We start from the raw sequence: 19,838 nt of genomic DNA, 5'->3' as shown, positions 1-19,838 counted from the left end.
TTTCAAATGTCTAATTAATCTATACTTCTATATTCATTCATTCATTATGATTCTCCTTTTTTACTTCCTCTCCTAGATGAGTTAAAACTCTCTTTAATTCATTTGGTAAAATTGGTTTACTTATAAAATCAATCATACCACATTTTATACATTTTTCACGATCATCTCCTGCAACATTAGCAGTTAATGCAACGATTTTAGGAATGAATTTTTCATTACCAGAATTCAGATAATTTGAGATTAATTCTTTTGTTGCTGTTATACCATCTTTTAAAGGCATTTGAATATCCATTAATATAACATCATATTTTTCACCTTTTTCTAATTTTAAATTACATTTCTCTAATACTTCAACTCCATCTTTTGCATGATCTGCTTTAAAACCTAATTTTTCTAAATATTTTAATGCAACTTTATAATTTAAAAGATTATCTTCTGCTAATAGGATCTTCAAAGGAAATTCATCAGCTAACAACACAGGAGTTATCACCTTAGGTTTATTTTCTTCAAAAGTTTTATCTCTTAATAATCTTACAACTCTTTCTCTTTGAAATGGACATAATAAAGCTTCATATTTTGAACTTTTACCAACCAATGGTTTACCAAATTGTGCTAATATTACAATTTTTGAATTTGAATTAATTTTATTTTCAAATTTATTATTAAATTCATCATACTCATCTAAATTTATAAAAAAATAATCTGATTTTAATTCATTTGTTGTTATTTGATTTAAATCTGATATATCATTAACTTTTAATTGAAAAAATTGTAACATATTCTTTAATGCTGCACCAGTTAATTCTAATTTATTTATTATTATTGCTGATTTATTTGGTAATTCAATTTCAGGTTTTGAAAATAATTTAACATTAAAACTAACATTAAAATAAAATGTACTTCCAACTCCTTCTTCACTTTCAAATTTAATATCTCCTCCCATTAAATCTGCTAATTTTTTTGATATTGCTAAACCTAATCCAGATCCTCCAAATTCTCTTCTTGATGATCCATCAACTTGTGAAAATGCTCCAAATACTTTATTATATGATAAATCTGGTATTCCAATTCCAGTATCTTCAACTGATATTAATATTTCATATCTATCATTTGTTAATTGTATTGCATTACAATTTATTATAACATGACCTTGAGTTGTAAATTTAATTGCATTACCAACTAAATTTATAATAATTTGTCTTACTCTTGTAACATCTCCTATAACAGTATCAATTTGTGGACAATTATTAAAAAATACTAATTCTAATTCATTATCAACAACTTGTTCTCCACCTAATTGTATAGCACTTTCAATACAATCATTTAATGAGAAAGGAGCACTTTCTAAAGTAAATGAACCATGTTCTATTTTGGAAAATGCTAATATACCATCAATAATATTTAATGTAACCATCGCAGAAGATTTTATAGCTTCAACATATTCTCTTTGAGTTGAATTTAAAGGAGTATCTAATAAAAATATTGAACATGATAATAATGAATTAAATGGAGTTCTAATTTCATGTGACATATTAGCTAAAAAACTTGCTTTTTCAGCTGTTGCATCTTCAGCAGCCATTTTGGCAATTTCCATTTGATTTATTAATTTTGCTTTACCCATTGCAACAGAAGCTTGAGAACAAAATAAATTTAATAAATCTCTTTTTCTACCATCAAATATTGCTAATTTTTTATCTCTTCTATTATCAACTTCTAAATATAATGCTCCAAATACTTCAAATTGATTTTTTAATGGTAAACATATAACAGTACTTACTGAATTATATTTATAATAAGAATCTTTTCCAAATCTATTTGCAAATGCAATATGATCATCTTCTTTATTTATTGGTTCACCAGTATCAAGAACATGAATTAATAAAGAATAAGGACATACATCAATTCTTGAACTTAATGGTTCTTCTTGTAAACAATAAATATGTTGAGCAGATCCAACTGCTTGTATTTTAGGTTCTTCTTTATCAACATAAACAACAACTCCATAATCAACATGAGCTAATTCAATAGCACAAGAAATTAATTGTAATAATATTGCTTTTACATCAGGAGCTTCAGATATTCCTAAACATGCTTGTATAGTATTATTTAAATCAAATGGTGCATTTGTATTTGATTTTAGATCAATTTTTTTATTTTTCTTTTTTCTTGCTTGTTTATTTATTTTCATTTCAGATTTCATTTGATCATCAAGATGATTATTTGTACTTATTGGTAAACCAAGTTGATTAGGTTTTGAATATATAGATTGTTGTTTTGGAGTATTATTGTCATTTTTCTGATTATTATTTGTTGAAGTATTATTTAATCCTGCCCAACTATATATTGGATCATCAACAAGATATTTTCCAAATTCATTTTCTAATAATTTAATATATTCTGGGAAATCTAATCTCTTCAAAATATCAATTGCTCTTATTGCAAATTGACTTATTCTTTTTTTATTTTGATTTGAATTAACTAACCATCTTGCACAAAATACACATACCCAACATACATCATACCAATTTTTAACTTTTGTACCTAAATCAATTGATTCCTCAAATAAATCAAGAATTGATAATAATTCTGTTTTCTTTTCTCTCATTGCTTTTAAAGCATTTAAAAAAATTAATCTATTAGCAAAAGTTGATTCATTATTTGCTGCCCATATATTAGCTTTATGTAATATATCATTAAATATTTCAGTTTTTCTACTTTCAATTTCTGGTGACATTTTAGATGAAAATGCAATGTGAATAGCAACCATAAAATAATAATGAGCACTAAAAAATAATAAAGGAAAATCACCAACTAATTTATGAACTTTATTTAATATTAAATCTACAGCTTCATCATATTTTTTATCATAAGTCATTGCATTTAATATAACACAATAATAACAAAATTGACTTAATGGTAAATGATTTGATAAATCATTACGTTTTTGAAATTCATTTAATGATATAGAACCAAATAATAAATCTTCACAATCAAATAAATATAATTGATCTTTTGATACATCAGATTTAGGTCTTTGAGATTTTCTTCTTTTAAACATATAAGAAACTTCATAAGCTCTACCACTAACTAATAATAAAAATAATTTAGCAGTTTCTAAAGTTAAATGTAATGCTGAAAAACTTGATAAAGTATCATTTTGATCAGTTTCTGAACTTATTTCAAAATATTTATAAACTTGATTCATTGATTCAAAATAATTTGCTAATGTACAAACATAAATTTCATAAATTGCTCTTGTAAAACTTAATGAAACATCATTAGCTTTACTAACTAATGTTATTGCAACATTACATAATTCTTTTGCTCTTAATTGACCTGCTGAAGTAAATTCTCTTGCAAAATCTGCTGCAAAATCTAATAATATAAGTGCAGCAAATGGTGATGAACCTCTTGTATGAATTAATTGCATTGCTTGAACAATTAATAATCTTCTACTTGAATCCTTTTTTAATACAACTAATGGTGATAGTAATTGAGTAATTAAATGGAAAATTAATAAAGTTTTTGAATCATTTGTTCTTTTATAATTTAATATGTTTCTAATTTCAGGTACAGACACAGGAATTTTAGCAATTAATTTTTTATATTCTTTATGATTTGTTTCTTCATCGTTAGTTATAATAATTCCTAATTTTGGTAAACTTTCAAAACATATATTTATAGCTTCTTCAATTTCTCCTAATTGAATTTTACATCTTACTAATTGATAAATAAAAACTAATCTATCAAATCCATATTTGATTTGAGCATTTGTTATAACTTCAAGACATTTTTCATATTCTTTAAAATAATAATGATTTTGTGCTATAGTTAAAACAGATTTTAATTGAGTTTTTGAATCAAGGACATCAATTAATTCTCCAACAACTTCAAATAATTTTTGAGCTAATTTCATATTATAAGTTGAAGAAGCATATCTACCTGCTTGAACTAATACTTCAATATATAATTCTTTTTCTTCAGGTCTTGCAACTTCATATGATTCACTAAAATAAGCAGCCATTTGCAAATAACCACCAATATTTAACGTTTTTTCTTTACTTATAGTTTTATAATATCTTAATGCACATAATCTTGAATATTCTTTAAATTTATTAGTTCTTGTTAATTCATTTAATATATGACCACTAATGGAATCATGAAAAAATCTATAACTACAATGTGATGCTAATTCCCAAATATTATTATCAGATAAATCAAATGGTGATTCATTTGAACAAAGTGACTGAAAAGGGATTTTATAGTATGTGCTGGTTGGAATTATAACTTTTGCTTCCATTAAAGTATGTATTAATTGAAATACTTTTTCCATTGGTAATGCTGCAGCAACAATTAAATCTGATAAATGGAAACCTGAACCATTTGATATAATTGCTGCAAATTCTAATAATTTCATTGTTTCTTCAGTTGTTGATGCATCTAAATATTTTACAATAACTTCTTGTCTATTATAACCATACACTTCAGGACAAATATTATCTATAACAATTTCACCATAATTTGGATGACTAACATAATAACAATGTTGCCAGAACCTTGCCATTCTTGTAGCATAAATAAATAATAATATATTTCCACCTGTAATATCATAAAATTTTCTACCTTCTAAGTCAAGTTTATTTCCAACTTTTTTGATTTCTGATTTCTTTTTATCATACATTGATGACATACTTGTAGTTTCATCATTTTTCTTTTGAACTTGATTAAAGAAAAAAATTGGTTCACTCATATTTGTATCATTTTTTAAAGGTGGAATATAAAAATCATTTAATATAATATTTGATTTATTAACATAATTTTTAAACCTTTTTTCTTTTTCCTTTGAACTTATTTTCTCTTGAAATTGATCAACATCAGTTGTATATGTTGCTATTATTTTTAATGACATTGCACTTAAATCTGCTTCTTCTTCATCAAAATTAAATAATTCACATAGTAGAATCATTGATTCTTCAGTACACCATTGTAAATCATCTATAAATATGGTTAACCCTTGTAATCCAACAACTCTATAAAAAGATCGTATTATAGATCTAAATTTAACTTCTAAACTTGAAGTTTGTTCTTCTTTTCCTGGTGTTCTTGGAGTATTAAAATTCAGTTTATGTGAATAAATTGACATATATTTTGGACCTAATAATTTTCTTAATTCAGGTATTAAATAAAATAATATAGATAAATCTAAAGGAATATTTGAAACAATTAAATCTCTCCAACTATCTTGAATATCTTCTGAACATTCTAAAATTTGTGTTATAATAGTTTTTATACCATCTAATAATAAAGAATAAATTGAATTACCAATATCAGCACAAGAAAATTTCCAAAAACAATATAAATCATATTTAAAAACTGCTCCTGCTCTTAAATCATTTAAAATTATTGTTTTACCAACACCACTTTCACCACTTAATAAAAAAAAATTAATACCTCCATCAAATGTATTATTATATCTATCAAAAATACTCTTATAAACATCTTCTCTACCAATAAATTTATTATTAAAATTTATTATTGGTGAATGGCCCACTTTTTCAGAATACTTAAATTTTTCTTTATTCAAATAAATATCAAAATCTCCTGTTTTTTTCCAATGATTCCAAACTTGTTCACCTAATGCTCCAACTTTATCAATATAATGATTTTTAGTTAATATTAAATCACTTAATAAAGAATAAGAATCTAAATATCTATCATCTGGATTTTTTTCCAAACATCTCATTATTGTTGAACTTAATTTTTCAGAAATCCAATTTGGTGCTAATAAATGTGGTGCAACAGGTTTTTGAAAAACATGCATTCTTATTATTGAACTTGGATCTTCAGATTGAAAAGGTAATGTATTTAAAAGTAATTCATATAAAACAATACCAATTGAATAAATATCTGATCTATAATCAACATATTTATTTATAACTCCTGAAACCTCAGGAGCCATATAAGGAATTAAATCAGATATTTCACTAAGATGATTTTTTCTATAACCATAAACAGAATTTTCAGCATAATGAAAAGAAAATTCCCATCCAGTTATTTTAATATTATTTTGATTATTTTCAGATTTTAATAAATTTGAACTTGTTATACCATTATGAACAAATCCAATTTCATGAACTATTGCTAAAGTTTCTACAACTTTTATCATATCTGATATAATTTCAATAACTTTTAAAGGTGTCTTGGGAGAACTTGTAACTTGTTTTGCTATTTTATTAAATAATGAATTTGTTGAACTTGTTGCTCCAATTTGTCCTATACCATTAAAAAACCCAGTAGAATGTTCAATACTACTTGAGGGTGTTAAATTTGAAGCTGATCCACCACTTGCTGCTGATCTTCTACGATTATTTCCATTATTTGAACCAGTTGATGAATAAGAACCATTTCTTTCAATATCTAATTCCAGATTATCACAATTAATTTCTTTAAAAGTTTTAAAATTAAAATCTTCATAAATTAATGCCATTCTTTTTTGATTTTTTGATTTGGTTTTATCAGAAAATTCCATTGTTGTACTTTCATCAACAAATGTAAAACTAAGAGCTTCTTTTGGATATAATACTCCAGGTAAATCTAAAGGTAAAGTTGGAGGTAATGATTTATCACTAAGATCTAGTTTTGGTCGATTAGTATCAGTAATATAATCATTTGTTAAAGTTTCATTAGACCATAATAAATGAGTTTTTGGAGCATTTATACCAGACAAAATATACCATTCATTTAATAATCTTGATAATGATAAATTTCTTAAAATATTTGGTGATAATCTTATTATAACATTTGTATTAACTTTAATAAAAGAACTTTTTGAATTTGCTAATTTACTCAGAAAATTTTCATTTGAAACATTTGTTAAATCATTAACTTTTATAGCATGATAAGTTAAATTAGTTTGATAACTTAAATAACCAAATTGTTTAATTAAATTATAACCAGGTACTGTATCAGGTAAAATATTTGAAAAATCAATATATTTTGATTCAGAATTTCTTGGTGATCTTGATTGATTTAAAGTTTGATTTAAAAAATCTAAATGATCTCTTATGTAATTAATATTATTTAAATATGATGTTCTACCTAGTGCTACATTTTCTCTTGTTTCTGATGAAAGTGAAGAATGATCACTACTAGTTTCATGACGTGAAGATTCATTAGACATTACATCATGTTCATTAAATAATGCTGCAAGACTTTGATGAGGATTAATATTAACAGATGTTTGTTGTTCATCAAATACTTTAGGACTTAAAGTTTGATCTGTTGAATAATCATTTAAAGGAATATCAGGAATACTTATACTTGAAGGTGGTTTTACTAATCTTGTAGGTGAAATATCTGAATGATTTAAACTTAATGCTGATGGAGGTTCTGAAGAATTTAAAAATGCAATATCAGTATTTAATGAATCTTGTAATTTTAACCTTGTTAATCTATCCGAAATTGATGAACTAGAATGATGATGATGATGTTGTTGCAATGTTGGTAGTGGAGATGAAATTATATCATTATTGCTATTATTATTATTAAGAATTTGATTATTATTGGTTGTAAAAACAAAATCTGAATCAAAAGTAGGTTTTCTCAGGTAAAATGGTCTTTTTGTATAATATTGAGTAGTTTGTTCATCTTCATCATCAATTATTGCACTTGATGCACTTGTTTCTTCTCTTATAGATGTGGTTGGTGATATATTATCAAAGAATGAATTTTGTTCATCTGGTGAACCCATAATTTAATTTTATTATATTTGATTTGATTGTGTAATTCTAAAATGTTAAAGGACAAAATAGATGAGAAATGAAATGTGAAGTTATTAAATAGATATTTGATACAATGGTTGAAATATTAATTTGTAGTAAGTTTGATCGATGCAACGATAACAATGAATGATTAGGAAAGATAATTTTGAATTCAATTTTAATGGGTGAAGACAGCAAAAAGTAAAATAAATGGTTGATATTAATGAATAAATGATATAAATTTTGTTTATGATAGTAATACTAATAAATGGTTTAATATAATGATTTCTAGAACATGTAAATATAGAATTGTAGATATTCTTTAAAGAAGTTGATAATTTGGAATTTAGAAAATTAAGAATGAGGTTTAAAATAAATTTTTTAGAAACATGTAAATAATTAAATCTAAATAAATTGTTTAACAAAATGTACCAATTCTTAAACAAAAAATATATTAGATCCTCAGGCTAACTTTTGGAGAAGAAGAAGATGTGGACTAATTCTACTAAGATATAATTTTGCGTTGCTTTAATAGGATACTACGATCCACATTAGTGGCTAAATAATTTGTAAAGGACAGTAGTTGGCTTTTAAAATTAGCTAAAGGTGTTGGCCATGAACATTCTTTGATCAAAGGTCCAATTCTTTGCAATTTTTATTATTGTTAAATCGGAACTCCTAATTTATAAATTTTGTACTACTTGTTGGAGTATTTAATATTAATAGAATTTTAAATCAATAAGAGGTATTTTTTTAGTTGATAATAAAATAATAGTTTAAAATTTTCAAATATCCGCCTTTGTTGATCAGAACTTTGACGTTATTCGTCCTACGTAATTCCTTTTGGTTAACTTACAACTTAACTTTGTGCCATACAAGTATTCGATAATGTATTGAGCATCAAATAGGTTCTCAAACATCAGGTACAATTCTTAACGGACTACCACCCTCATGCATATACTAGTCAGCGACAAGTTATCGAGCATTCTTCTTAAATTTGAATTCAGTTAAAGAATTAGTTTCAGACTTATTGTATTTTAATGCTGATGAAAAATTAAAAATTAGCCACTATTGTTTTATTTTAGTGAAACAAAGGGTAAATTTTATTTAGACTTACTTAATATATTCGTCTTTAATTTTCCTGAATTCCATTAGTAATCAGGAATTCCTCAAATTTTAATACGAAAATACAATATTCAACGGTACTTAAGTCTCCAATTTTGTACATTCTCCAGAAAATTATTTTTAAACTTACATAAATCAATTTAGGTTAGATATTCGAGATTAAAGTTATGGCAAATGCTTATTTGAGACAAATCTAACACACTGTCTTTAGTTCAAACACAAATTACTATGTAGGTTTCATCTACGATAAAATTGCTATTCCCTTGATAATTAAATTCTTGCTTAAACGAAATTAATGAAGTTTTTTTTGCTTGATAAAATTTTATTTCTTTGATTGCTATTTGTTCAAAGTTACACAAATACTTTAATTTTGGTTTTTTGTAGTAGGATCGGATCTTTTTCGTAATTTAGGAATTTAATAAATCCGAAAAAACAAAGTTTCAAATTCAGAAAAATTGTCACGACAAGTAGATCTGAAACACGACACCAAATACATTACACTAATAAAATATATGTCGAAACTATAAAAAAAAAAAAAAAAACATTAAACAAGACATATGTAGTAATAATTTTTACAACTACTCGAAATCAAATATTAATAGAAAGAGTACATTAACGATATAATTAAATAAGATATCAAATTAAATTACATACGTAAAAATAATTAAAAAACTAATAGTAAACTAAATAATAATCAATTTATAAAACTTTTTATGAATTTTTTGATAATTTAACGATGTTATGAAACTTATTCACCAACAATCTAATCAAAATTTATTTATAAAAAAAGCTTCAAAATAAAACCAAAGAACTAAAATAGCATAAAAAATAGATAACGGAAATAATTTTTTTTTTTCATCAACAACCAACGTAAAATGTCTTCAAAGCAACGAATAAGAATCAAATAAATAAAAAAACCACCAGTGTTATATCTCTTCACTTTCTCTTCATCACCTTTCCTTCTCATATATAACCATCTAGAACTTAAGCAAATACATTATATGGAACTTTTTTAACATTATATTTATTACCTTTTCTAGTTGATCTAGTTGGAGGAGGAACAAATTTAATATCATTTGAATTATTACCATTTTTATTTTTCTTTAAAAATGATGTAAAACCAGTGGCACCAGATTCATTTGAATAAATTGAACCATTTTCATAATTTGAATATCCGGTTATTGATGATGATGTACCATTATATTTATAACGTCCACTTACATTAGTTGAATTAATATCATTTGCAAATAATGATGATGATGATTTTTTTAATTGTTTTTGAGCTAATTGTTGATTAGTTAAATTTGTTGTTGCACAACTTGATACTGTTGGTTTTGTACTTGATGTAAATAATGGAGCAGCAGATGATGTTGGAGATTGTGATTGTGGTTGTGATTGTGGTTGTGAAATTTTTGATCTTGTTGAAATTGATGGTGGTGGTGATAATGGTGATGATTTTTGTTGTTGTAAATTATATGGATTTTGTAAAGAATATGATGATGGTGCTATACTACTTGAAGTTTCTTCATATGGAATTGAAATTCTTTGTAATGATGGTTGTGAATTTGGTTTTGATTGGTGGGTTTGTTTTTTAGTTGAAGATAATGAAGTAGTTGAAGCATTTGATTTTGATGATGAAAAAATTGAACTTAATATTCTTCTTAAACCTTTTTTCTCAGATTTTGAACTAATTGATATATTATCATTTGTTTCTCTAGCACTAACAAAAGATTGAGTACTTCTATTTGCACTTGGTAAATTAGATACATTATTATAACCACCAACACTATTATTTCTTAATGAAGTTCTAATTGAAGCAGAAGACATTGATTTATTCATATACATTGATTTTGAAGGTGGTTGTTGTTGTTGTTGGAATGAACCCATACTTGATTTTGAATTTAATCTTGGAGTTGAAGGTAATGAAATTGGAGCAATAACATTTTCTGGATGATTATAACCTTGTTGTTCAATTTCTTTTTTCAAAATAAATGAAGATCTCATAAAACCTAATGAAGCTCTTGAATTTGAATTAATTGAAGCTGCTGAAGCTGAACAACTTTTTGAAAGTGAATACATTGAATTTTTTCTTTCATGATTATAATGTTGTTTCTTTTGTTGTTGTTGTTGTTGTGGTTGTTGTTGTTGTTGAATAGTTGGTGGACTAAATTGGAAATCATCAGAACCAGTTGAAATATTTCTTTGATGATTAATTTGATTCATTGGAGTTGGAACACCACCACCAGATTTTGAAATCATCATTAAAGAATTTGAATCAACACCAGAAGAAATAGAAGATCTATAATCTGAATTATGTAATGATAATGAACTTGTTCTTGAATTTGAATCTTCACCACTTGATGATGATGTTGTTGATTTTTTAACAATTAATTTATTTTCACCATCTGATTCATATTTTGAAGAATTATCATCATCTTCTACGATTGGAGCTAAACCTTTTAATCCAAATGATTGATAATCAAAAGTACCACCTGTTAAACCACCTCTTGATAATGATCTTTCTGGAACTGTATCTTGTTGTGGTTGTTTTGAGATGAAATAAGTTTCTTCTTCTTGTTCATCAACTTCTGAAGATTCTGGTGAAGGTACTTCAATTTCTTTTTGTTGTTGTTGTTTTGAATTGTTATTTCTTCTTCTTCTTGGATCAAAAGTTGGTGCAGCATCTTCAATTGAATCTTCAGATGAATTATCAATTTCTTGTTGTTTAGATTGTAATTTTGTAAATAATGAAGTAGCTTGATAACTTTCTGAAAATGAACCTCTTCTACTTGGTTTTGGAGTAACAAATTCATCTTGTTCAACTTCATAACCATTTTCATCGTTAGTTGTTGGAATAGTTGGTAATTGTTTTTGTTCATAAATTGATGAATTTGTAGATGATATTGATGAAGATTTTGAAGTTGATTTTCTTTTTCTTGGATCAAAACTTGGTCTTGGTGATGAATATAATTCTTCTTCTTCAATAGGTGATGATAATAAAGATTTTAAATTTGATGAAATATTTGAATTATTATTATTATGAATTTTTTGAAATTTTTCATTTGTTGGAATTTGAACTTGTATTGGGGATGAAGCAACATCCATTGATCTTCTAAATCCTTTATATTTATCATTTGATTTTAAATCTATTTCAATTGAATTAAATTGATTTAATAATGAATCATTTGTTCTCATTGTACCTTGTCTAACATCAAAATCCATTTTAGGAGTTGATGGTGTATTATATTGTTGTTGTTTTGAGGATGTAACATTTTCTTCAATTGAACTTGGTGGAGAAGATTTTAAATTTCTTTGAATATTTAATGGTGGAATTTCAATTTCATTCATTGAATTAGTTTCACTAACAACTTCTTCTTCATATTGTAAAATTGAATTAGCAACAAATACATAAACTTTTATCCATACTAATTCTAACACACTTGTCCAATAAGTATTTAAAACTTGTTTAAAAGTAGTAATTAAAGCATTTCCCATTGATTCTAAATATTTAACTGCTAAGTTTGCAAATCTTTGATTTTCATTTACAAATTGATATAAAAATTCATCTAATAATTGATTATCATCAATATTATTAATAACAAAATTAAATAAATCAGCAAAAATATTTGAATGTTCTTTTATAATCAAATCATCATTATTAAAAATTTGTCTTAATGATCTATTTTGATCTAATAAATTTGAATATAATTTGTTATAAAATTGATCTTTATTAGTTTTTGACCATGATGTTTTAATGTTGTGTAATTCAACTGGACCTAAGTTTAAGTCTGACATATTAAATCTTTTGGAACTATATTATCTATTTTTGTGAACTCTATGAACTAATTGATTAAATTTGGGTATAAAGATGGTAAAGAACTTGGTTGATAAATTAAAAATAACAGATTTTGATGAAGTTGAAGAATAATAAGTTTGTTACTTTCTTTTTTTGAGATTATTGGGAATTAGAATCATTATATAATTGTTATGAATAATTTCAATAAAGGTAAGATCTTAAGTAAAATTGTAATATACCAAACATGGTAAAATCTGTATAAAAATTCATTTATTTTCTATACTCTACATAATTTAAAATTATATTTTTTAGAGTAATAAAGATATTTGTTACACAAAATTAATCATATTTTTTAATAAGATTTCTAAATTAGGAAATTTTTAAATGAAGTGAAACTTTGAACTACATTTGTTCATTCATCAACTGAAGCTTCATCATCAAGTATCGTAACACCTTTGGAATAAAAAATGAAGAGCTTATACATTAAACGACATATAGATCAGAAAACAAGCAGGTTAAAAAATTTACTAACTATTAATCTCCCCCAAATCTTGTCTCTAGATCTTGGTTGAAATCTGAAAATTCGAAAAAACATAGAGATCTACTTTCCACCAAAGTTTCAATTTCTTAGATCCAACACAATACTGCATTGATACGAAATCGCTATTTAGATTTTAGGAAACGATAACTCTACCTTAGACACACATCTATTCACTTCAAAATGTACGAAATTTGTGAAAAAATTTGGTAGCTCAAATATATGAAACTTTAAATTACCCAATTCAGTAATTTTTGATTTTATATAATTTCTACTCCACTGGTTAGACTACACTGGTATTAATTTTCAATACTTTCTCAGTACAGTAATAGTAAGATAGTCATTCTATAATTAAATATACAATTTAGGTACTATTACTTCATCTAGTAACTCGATTTAATTAGTTCTTGATCTAACGTTTGATCAAACTTGTTCAAACCCTTTCAGAATAATCCCCCTTTTTTCAAAACGGAAAACTATCAAACTTTGAAAGTCAACTCAACTAATTTACTATTACTCGTTACTTAATATCAAAAATTTCTAAACCTGTCAATGTATTTCAGAGAGAATCTTTATACGTTTAAAACTTCGATGATCTAAAGCTATCAAAATACTACTTTTAGTTTTCTTATTTACTCGTATCAAAACTGTTATGGATTTTTTTTAACCAAGTCAGTTATATTAACAATTTGTGTTCGCTTCAAATTTGGCCTGCCTTAAGTCTTGTGGGGCTAAGTTAATTTGAATTAGACTCTATTAAATTTAACGGTAATTACAGAACCAAACTAATAAATTTGATTCAAATCGCGTTCACAAAATCACGTCTACAAAATAATTATTATTGACTCTATAATCTGCATTTTGAATCCATGAAAGAAAAAAAAAAAGGGTATCATCTGAAGGTAGGAGCTGTAATCATTATCTTCTATGGACAGTGGTTCATGATATAATTTTTTCCCTACTGATTCTCTTCTCACTGATTGATTAGCTATGATGAATTTTGTCTTATTATAAACCTTCTCAACATTCAAAATAAAATTAATTTTATTTTGAGGTTCTAATTTATTACATCTCTATTAGTTCTCTTAAAGCAAATGCTTTCAAAAGTTGTAAGTTGGTCGAAATTAAGGAAATCGTCTATCATCAGAAATTATCTGAAAAGCATGAGCTGAACCTGGAAAAAGTTATCGATATCCATTTATGTCTTCCACATTTTTGATGATACATGATTTCAGTAATTAAACCATCAGATCCAAACTGGTTTCAATAACAGAACTAAGTTTTTGATAGCAGCTTAATGCTGTTGGTATCACCATTGACTCCGATGACTTCGTTTGGTTAATTAGTAAAGATGTCAAACAAACAAACATTATTCAACAAACGGCGTTATCGAATTCGACGATGATATCAACTTACTTAAGCAAACTCGGGGAGCAGAAGTCCCATATCTTTAAATACTTTGATTTTATAATTGGCCAAACATGTTTGTTAGTTCAATTGAAAAGTTTGTTAAACATCGTGATATTTATCAAGCTATTAAAGTGAAGAAATTATTCAAATTTTGAATTAAAATACTTTAACCATTACCAATACCTCATATAGATGGTGACTAATCTCAATGTTTGTTGGAGGATATCCAAAAAAAAAAAATGGTAATGACTATTTTCTAGCCGTAATAGATCGATTTTCAAAAAGAGCTCATTTCATCCTAACATCAGCATCAATAACTGATCAGGCATATGCCCGATTATCTCCATCGATTAAAAGAGCTACTTGATGAAATTATTCATGACAAAGATGTTAGATTCATTGAGCATAAATGAGCTCTTTTTGAAAATCTTTCTAATACTGCCAAAAAATATAGTCTTTTTCATTCTATTATAATTAGTTCAACAATGCTTATAATACCCACGTTCGTAATAAATCAATCAAAAATGACACCTTTCGAAGCAAACTTAAGTTATATTCCTCAAAGCATCTCGAACCGATTTGACATTAATAAAAATTGTTTCTTATTAAATTCTTCCTTTTTCAATTGGTACCAAAATCCCTAATATACTTTTTGATTCCGCTAAAATGCTTCAACTTCATGATTCGTCAATTCCTCATAATATTTTAGAATCGTAAGCTAAAAACAGACAATGCAATAAACGTAAACAACCACTAATTTTTACAAACTCAGCAAAATTTGATTTTAATAAATTTCCAAAAGCAAACAAAACATTTTTAGCACCTTAAACAATAAACTTTGTACATTTGAATTTCTTTTGAAGCTTGAGCTGGAAGTGGTTTCATTTAGAATTTGAAAAGTTACTTTCTTGATTTTTTAGATAGAAGCAGCCAACATTTTACTCAGTATTTGAATATTTTGTATATTCCATGATAATTTGGTCCAATAGTCTGTTGTCTTAAATCCTTCATTATTGTGATTAATTCTTCGCCTAAACCATCTTCGTTATATATTTTTGAATGTTTGCTATTATGACTTCAAAATCTTCAAAAGATAATTGCTTTAGTAATTTTAAATTCAATACTATGTCAAATTAAATTTGAATCTTACTCCTTCAATTGAACTAAATACAACAAATTCGCAAGTTTTCGAACTTTAGTTCTTGATTCTGATTCTTTGTAGACCATAAGATTTAATGTTACCATGTAAATAGACAGCAGATTCGTATTTCCCCATGGATCAATAATGTTTTCTTTATTATTTCAATTAATGTAGTAAATATTAAAAATTCTCATAGGTCACATTCAAGTTATCTAAAGGGGTGCATGAGCTTTCGTATGTATTTCGATTTCAGTATCGATAAACGGCAAAAGTGTAAAACTGAATCGTGGTAGGTGTTTGCCCTCTTGTTATGAGTTTGATATTTTTATTTTCAAATTTTTTGTATTAATTTTTGATCAATCAGTAATAAAATTTCAGGTAATAGAGACAAAGACAAAGACGAAAATAATTTGAAATCACATATTCACACTCCAAATAAAAATCCTTACCTATATAAACAATGAGTCGCATGTATCATTATGGATATAAATTGGTAAATTTAGATAATTCAATAAAACAGTATGTCTTTTGCAACTTTTATTTAACTCTACATCCGTAAAGCAGTATAAAACTAAATCCATAGAGATTTCAAAATTTAATAATAATAAATATTCAAGTGTAACTTCGTTAAATCATGTAAAAGAGAAAACAGGACAGAAATCCTTTTGAATTCTACAAATTCTCGAAATCGAAAAAGATATTATTTATTAAAATTATTAATTATTATTAGCTATTATTTTATATACCCCATATAAAAAACAAACCTACCCATATAAAAAACTTCCAAAAAGCAAAAAGAACAAAAATGCAAAAAGATTTACCTGAACTCCTTCGTTAATCATTATATGCCAATGTGGATTGAAAAATTCAAATTAATAAACCACCTAAATTAACAACTAATTTATCATTTTTATATTTCAATAAATTTACATAATCAGCTAGTAAATTATGATTCAATAATTGTTTAAATTCCGCTGAGAATAACATTTCATTTTGATTTCTAAATTTATTTAACAGATTTGAATATATTATTGATTGATTAAATTGAGTTTTAAAATGATTTATAATAAATGAATAAAATTTTGATATTGATTTTTTATTGAAATCTAGATTCGTAGTTGATGATTCATTTTCATTATGATTAAATTTTGAAAAATTATGAGTATAATTATTTGATTCATCGAAATTTGCTAATGCTTGAAACTTGAATTTAGTTTGTAAACATTGATTACATGAACAATTATTTAATATTGAATTTCTTGTTAATTGTAATGTTGGAATCCACCAATTAAAAAAATCAACAATTTTTAAATTTTTTAAGTTTGGTAAAATATTTATAGCTTTTGTAAAATTTTTCCAATCAATTTTACATCTATCATTTTTTATAAATTCATTTATATTTATATAAATTGATTCAATTTGTGAAAATTTTGTAAATAATTGTAATAATTGATTATTTATTAAATATGAATATTGTTCTAAATTACTTGATTGATTTTTAGACATATGATTTATAATTGATAAATTTTCTAATTTTGTTAATTTGTGAGAATCCTGAGATAATTCTTGATAAAATTGATTTATACATGAACAATCAGAATGACAACAATTTAATTTAATTTCAAGATTTGTTAAATTTTCAAAATTTATTTTTTCTCGGAAGTTTTGATAATTTATTGGTTGTCTATTAAAAGTATGGGAATATGATAATACAAAATTTGATAATTTTGGTAAATTTAAATTTAATTGTAAAAATGTTAATGTTGATAAACTTGTATTAAGATTTAATGATTCTAATTCAGGTAAATTTATGACATTTTGAGGTAATGATTCATCACCAATAATTAATTCAATAAAAAAATCTAGTGTTTTTAAATCATAATTATTATTTATTGGTAAATTCATAAATTCTGAAACATTTAAAATAGACCAATTTTTTAAATTATATAATTTTGAAATTGTAAAATTTGAAGAATAATTATCTAACTCATCATTTTCTTCAATAATTTGATAATAATTATGTTTATTTAAATGTTGTAAAATAGTTTGATTTTTTCTAATATTATCAATATCAAAATTTATAAATTCTATCGAATGATGAGTCTTGTTCCAAAATTGATTTAATTTTGTATATAATGTGTTATATTCAAATTTATTAAAATTTGATTTACAATTTATATGAATTGATTTGATTAATAAGAAATTTTCAAAAGTTAATGAATTTACAAATTCATTGAATTTGTTTATATGAATATATGTTCTATTTGAATTTCTGGTTATAATTGTTTGATTATCATCATCATAAAATGTAATGTTTGAATATAATCTTGAATTTGTTAATTGATTTATGAATTTTGAAGTATATGATAATGATACTAGTGAGTTTTGATAATCAATTGAATCATACAGGGATTTTGATAACGTGTCTGTTAATATTATATTAACAACATCAAGTGGTAAATATTGTAAATCTATCATGATTTCTTGAAACCTAATGGTTATTTATTAATGAATATGTATATAAGTATCTATTTGATTACTGTTTTATTCATCTTTTTGTATATTTGATGGGAATATCCTTGTTATTTATATCCTTTAATAAATTGTATAAATTAAGTCATCCTTATTATATTTTATGTTTGTGTAACTTAAGAAATATATAGTAAACCACTGTATACAGGATTTACTGGGGTACAAACACAAAAGCAAAAAGAAGAAACAAAAGCGTGATGTGTGTAGTCGGAATTTAAATACCGAAGCCTCATTAGCCTCATTATAGAAGGTTACTTACAAGGAGAAAAGGCATTTTGATTCAAAATGTACCCAATTACTAGTGAAGAATGGTTCAAGCTAAACTAGGATTAATGGAACCACTAGAATAGGAGTTTTAGTGGTTGAAAACAAGAATTGTTGTGGTTGAATGGCATTAACGGTAAGTGACATATTATTATATTTCAATAACTATTATAATATCCAACCACAACATTGCCACAATATTGAATGTGTTTTTCTTACAATTGGTTAAAATTTTAAAATACCTCAAACTTTTTGCTATAAAGGAGTTTGAGTCCACGTTGAGATCCTTTAAAAAACGTCCTTGGCCCAATTGTACTACGACTACTTTGTACTTGCTTTGAAAGGCTTAATGCCTTACAATTTTGTATATGGTTATAGATGTTTGTTGTGGAGTTTACTTAATTAACTTGGCTATTTCTTTAAAATGCCACTTCTCCGAAAAAAAAAATATTTAATGTTGTAATTTTGTTGAGCAAAACCCTCATCGTCTCGCTTTAGAGGGCCATTTTATTCCAGCAATACTCGTTTGTCTCCTTAAATTTGCGCTAAGCAATAAAACTTTAACTCGCTCTGTAACTACCAATTGTCACGTGGGTTATTTATCCGTTAGACCATTTACTTATGCGCTTTCTATTAATAGATATGCATATTTCTTGGCTTTAATATAAAGCTTAAAAAGTCTAGATTCATCTTTATATTTCTTTTGACATCTACAGAGGATACTTATACCAAACCAATTTGACACACAGTTGATGCGTTACATTTATAATTCCGCAAGCAGATGCTTCTCAAAAAGAATACATTTTCATCTCGCTCATGCGAGTATGTCCTGAATTATCATTTACATACGACTTGAATTACCGTGGTGATCTTTTTTAAAAATGGTGTCAACAAAATCAAATTTAATGAAAAATTTTGACTACTTGGAATTTGAATTGGAATAATGTAAGTAGCTGAAAACTTTTGTATACACATCACTCTACGTTACTACCTACTGTTCATGAATTGGGAAATTATTTGAGAACCAAAACGAAGACTTTTCAAGTTTTACACATTTTTCGCCATCAGAACCCGGTCTTTTAGCCTGAAACTAATAAATTGGATGACGTCCATGTTATACATCTCAATCGAATTAAACTGAGCTAGTTCGTGGTGTTAGATCACTATAGCTTTAGTTTAGATCTTTGTTTTTGTATATAGATTTACAGTATATATAAATTTTTTATCGTAAAAGTAAAATCTGAAACAAGCACAAAAAACAAGTTGGCTTAA

General features: G+C 25.4%; 3 protein-coding genes across 3 annotated transcripts; all 3 read right to left on the bottom strand. All coding sequences in view use genetic code 12, as the record gives it.

Moving 5' to 3' along the window:
- Positions 1 to 37: 37 nt before the first annotated feature.
- On the bottom strand, positions 38 to 7,750 carry CHK1 (Chk1p; the record flags this gene model as incomplete). The annotated part of the gene is made up of 1 exon (XM_051759825.1): positions 38 to 7,750. The coding sequence occupies one exon, from the start codon at positions 7,748 to 7,750 to the stop codon at positions 38 to 40; it is 7,713 nt and encodes a 2,570-aa protein (XP_051612469.1).
- A 2,119-nt stretch (positions 7,751 to 9,869) lies between these two features.
- KGF55_004874 (uncharacterized protein) lies at positions 9,870 to 12,680 on the bottom strand (the record flags this gene model as incomplete). Its single annotated transcript, XM_051759824.1, has 1 exon — positions 9,870 to 12,680. One exon carries the CDS (start codon positions 12,678 to 12,680, stop codon positions 9,870 to 9,872), a length of 2,811 nt encoding a protein of 936 aa, XP_051612468.1.
- Positions 12,681 to 16,637: 3,957 nt separating this feature from the next.
- On the bottom strand, positions 16,638 to 18,248 carry KGF55_004873 (uncharacterized protein; the record flags this gene model as incomplete). Its single annotated transcript, XM_051759823.1, has 1 exon — positions 16,638 to 18,248. One exon carries the CDS (start codon positions 18,246 to 18,248, stop codon positions 16,638 to 16,640), a length of 1,611 nt encoding a protein of 536 aa, XP_051612467.1.
- Between the last annotated feature and the right edge of the window lie 1,590 nt (positions 18,249 to 19,838).

The sequence above is a fragment of the Candida pseudojiufengensis genome (genome assembly GCF_024610245.1).
Source record: "Candida pseudojiufengensis strain CBS 10847 chromosome Unknown scaffold11, whole genome shotgun sequence".
NCBI lineage: Eukaryota > Fungi > Ascomycota > Pichiomycetes > Serinales > Debaryomycetaceae > Lodderomyces > Lodderomyces pseudojiufengensis.
Note: the sequence above shows the minus strand (reverse complement) of the source record. Positions and strands in the feature narration are given on the sequence as shown.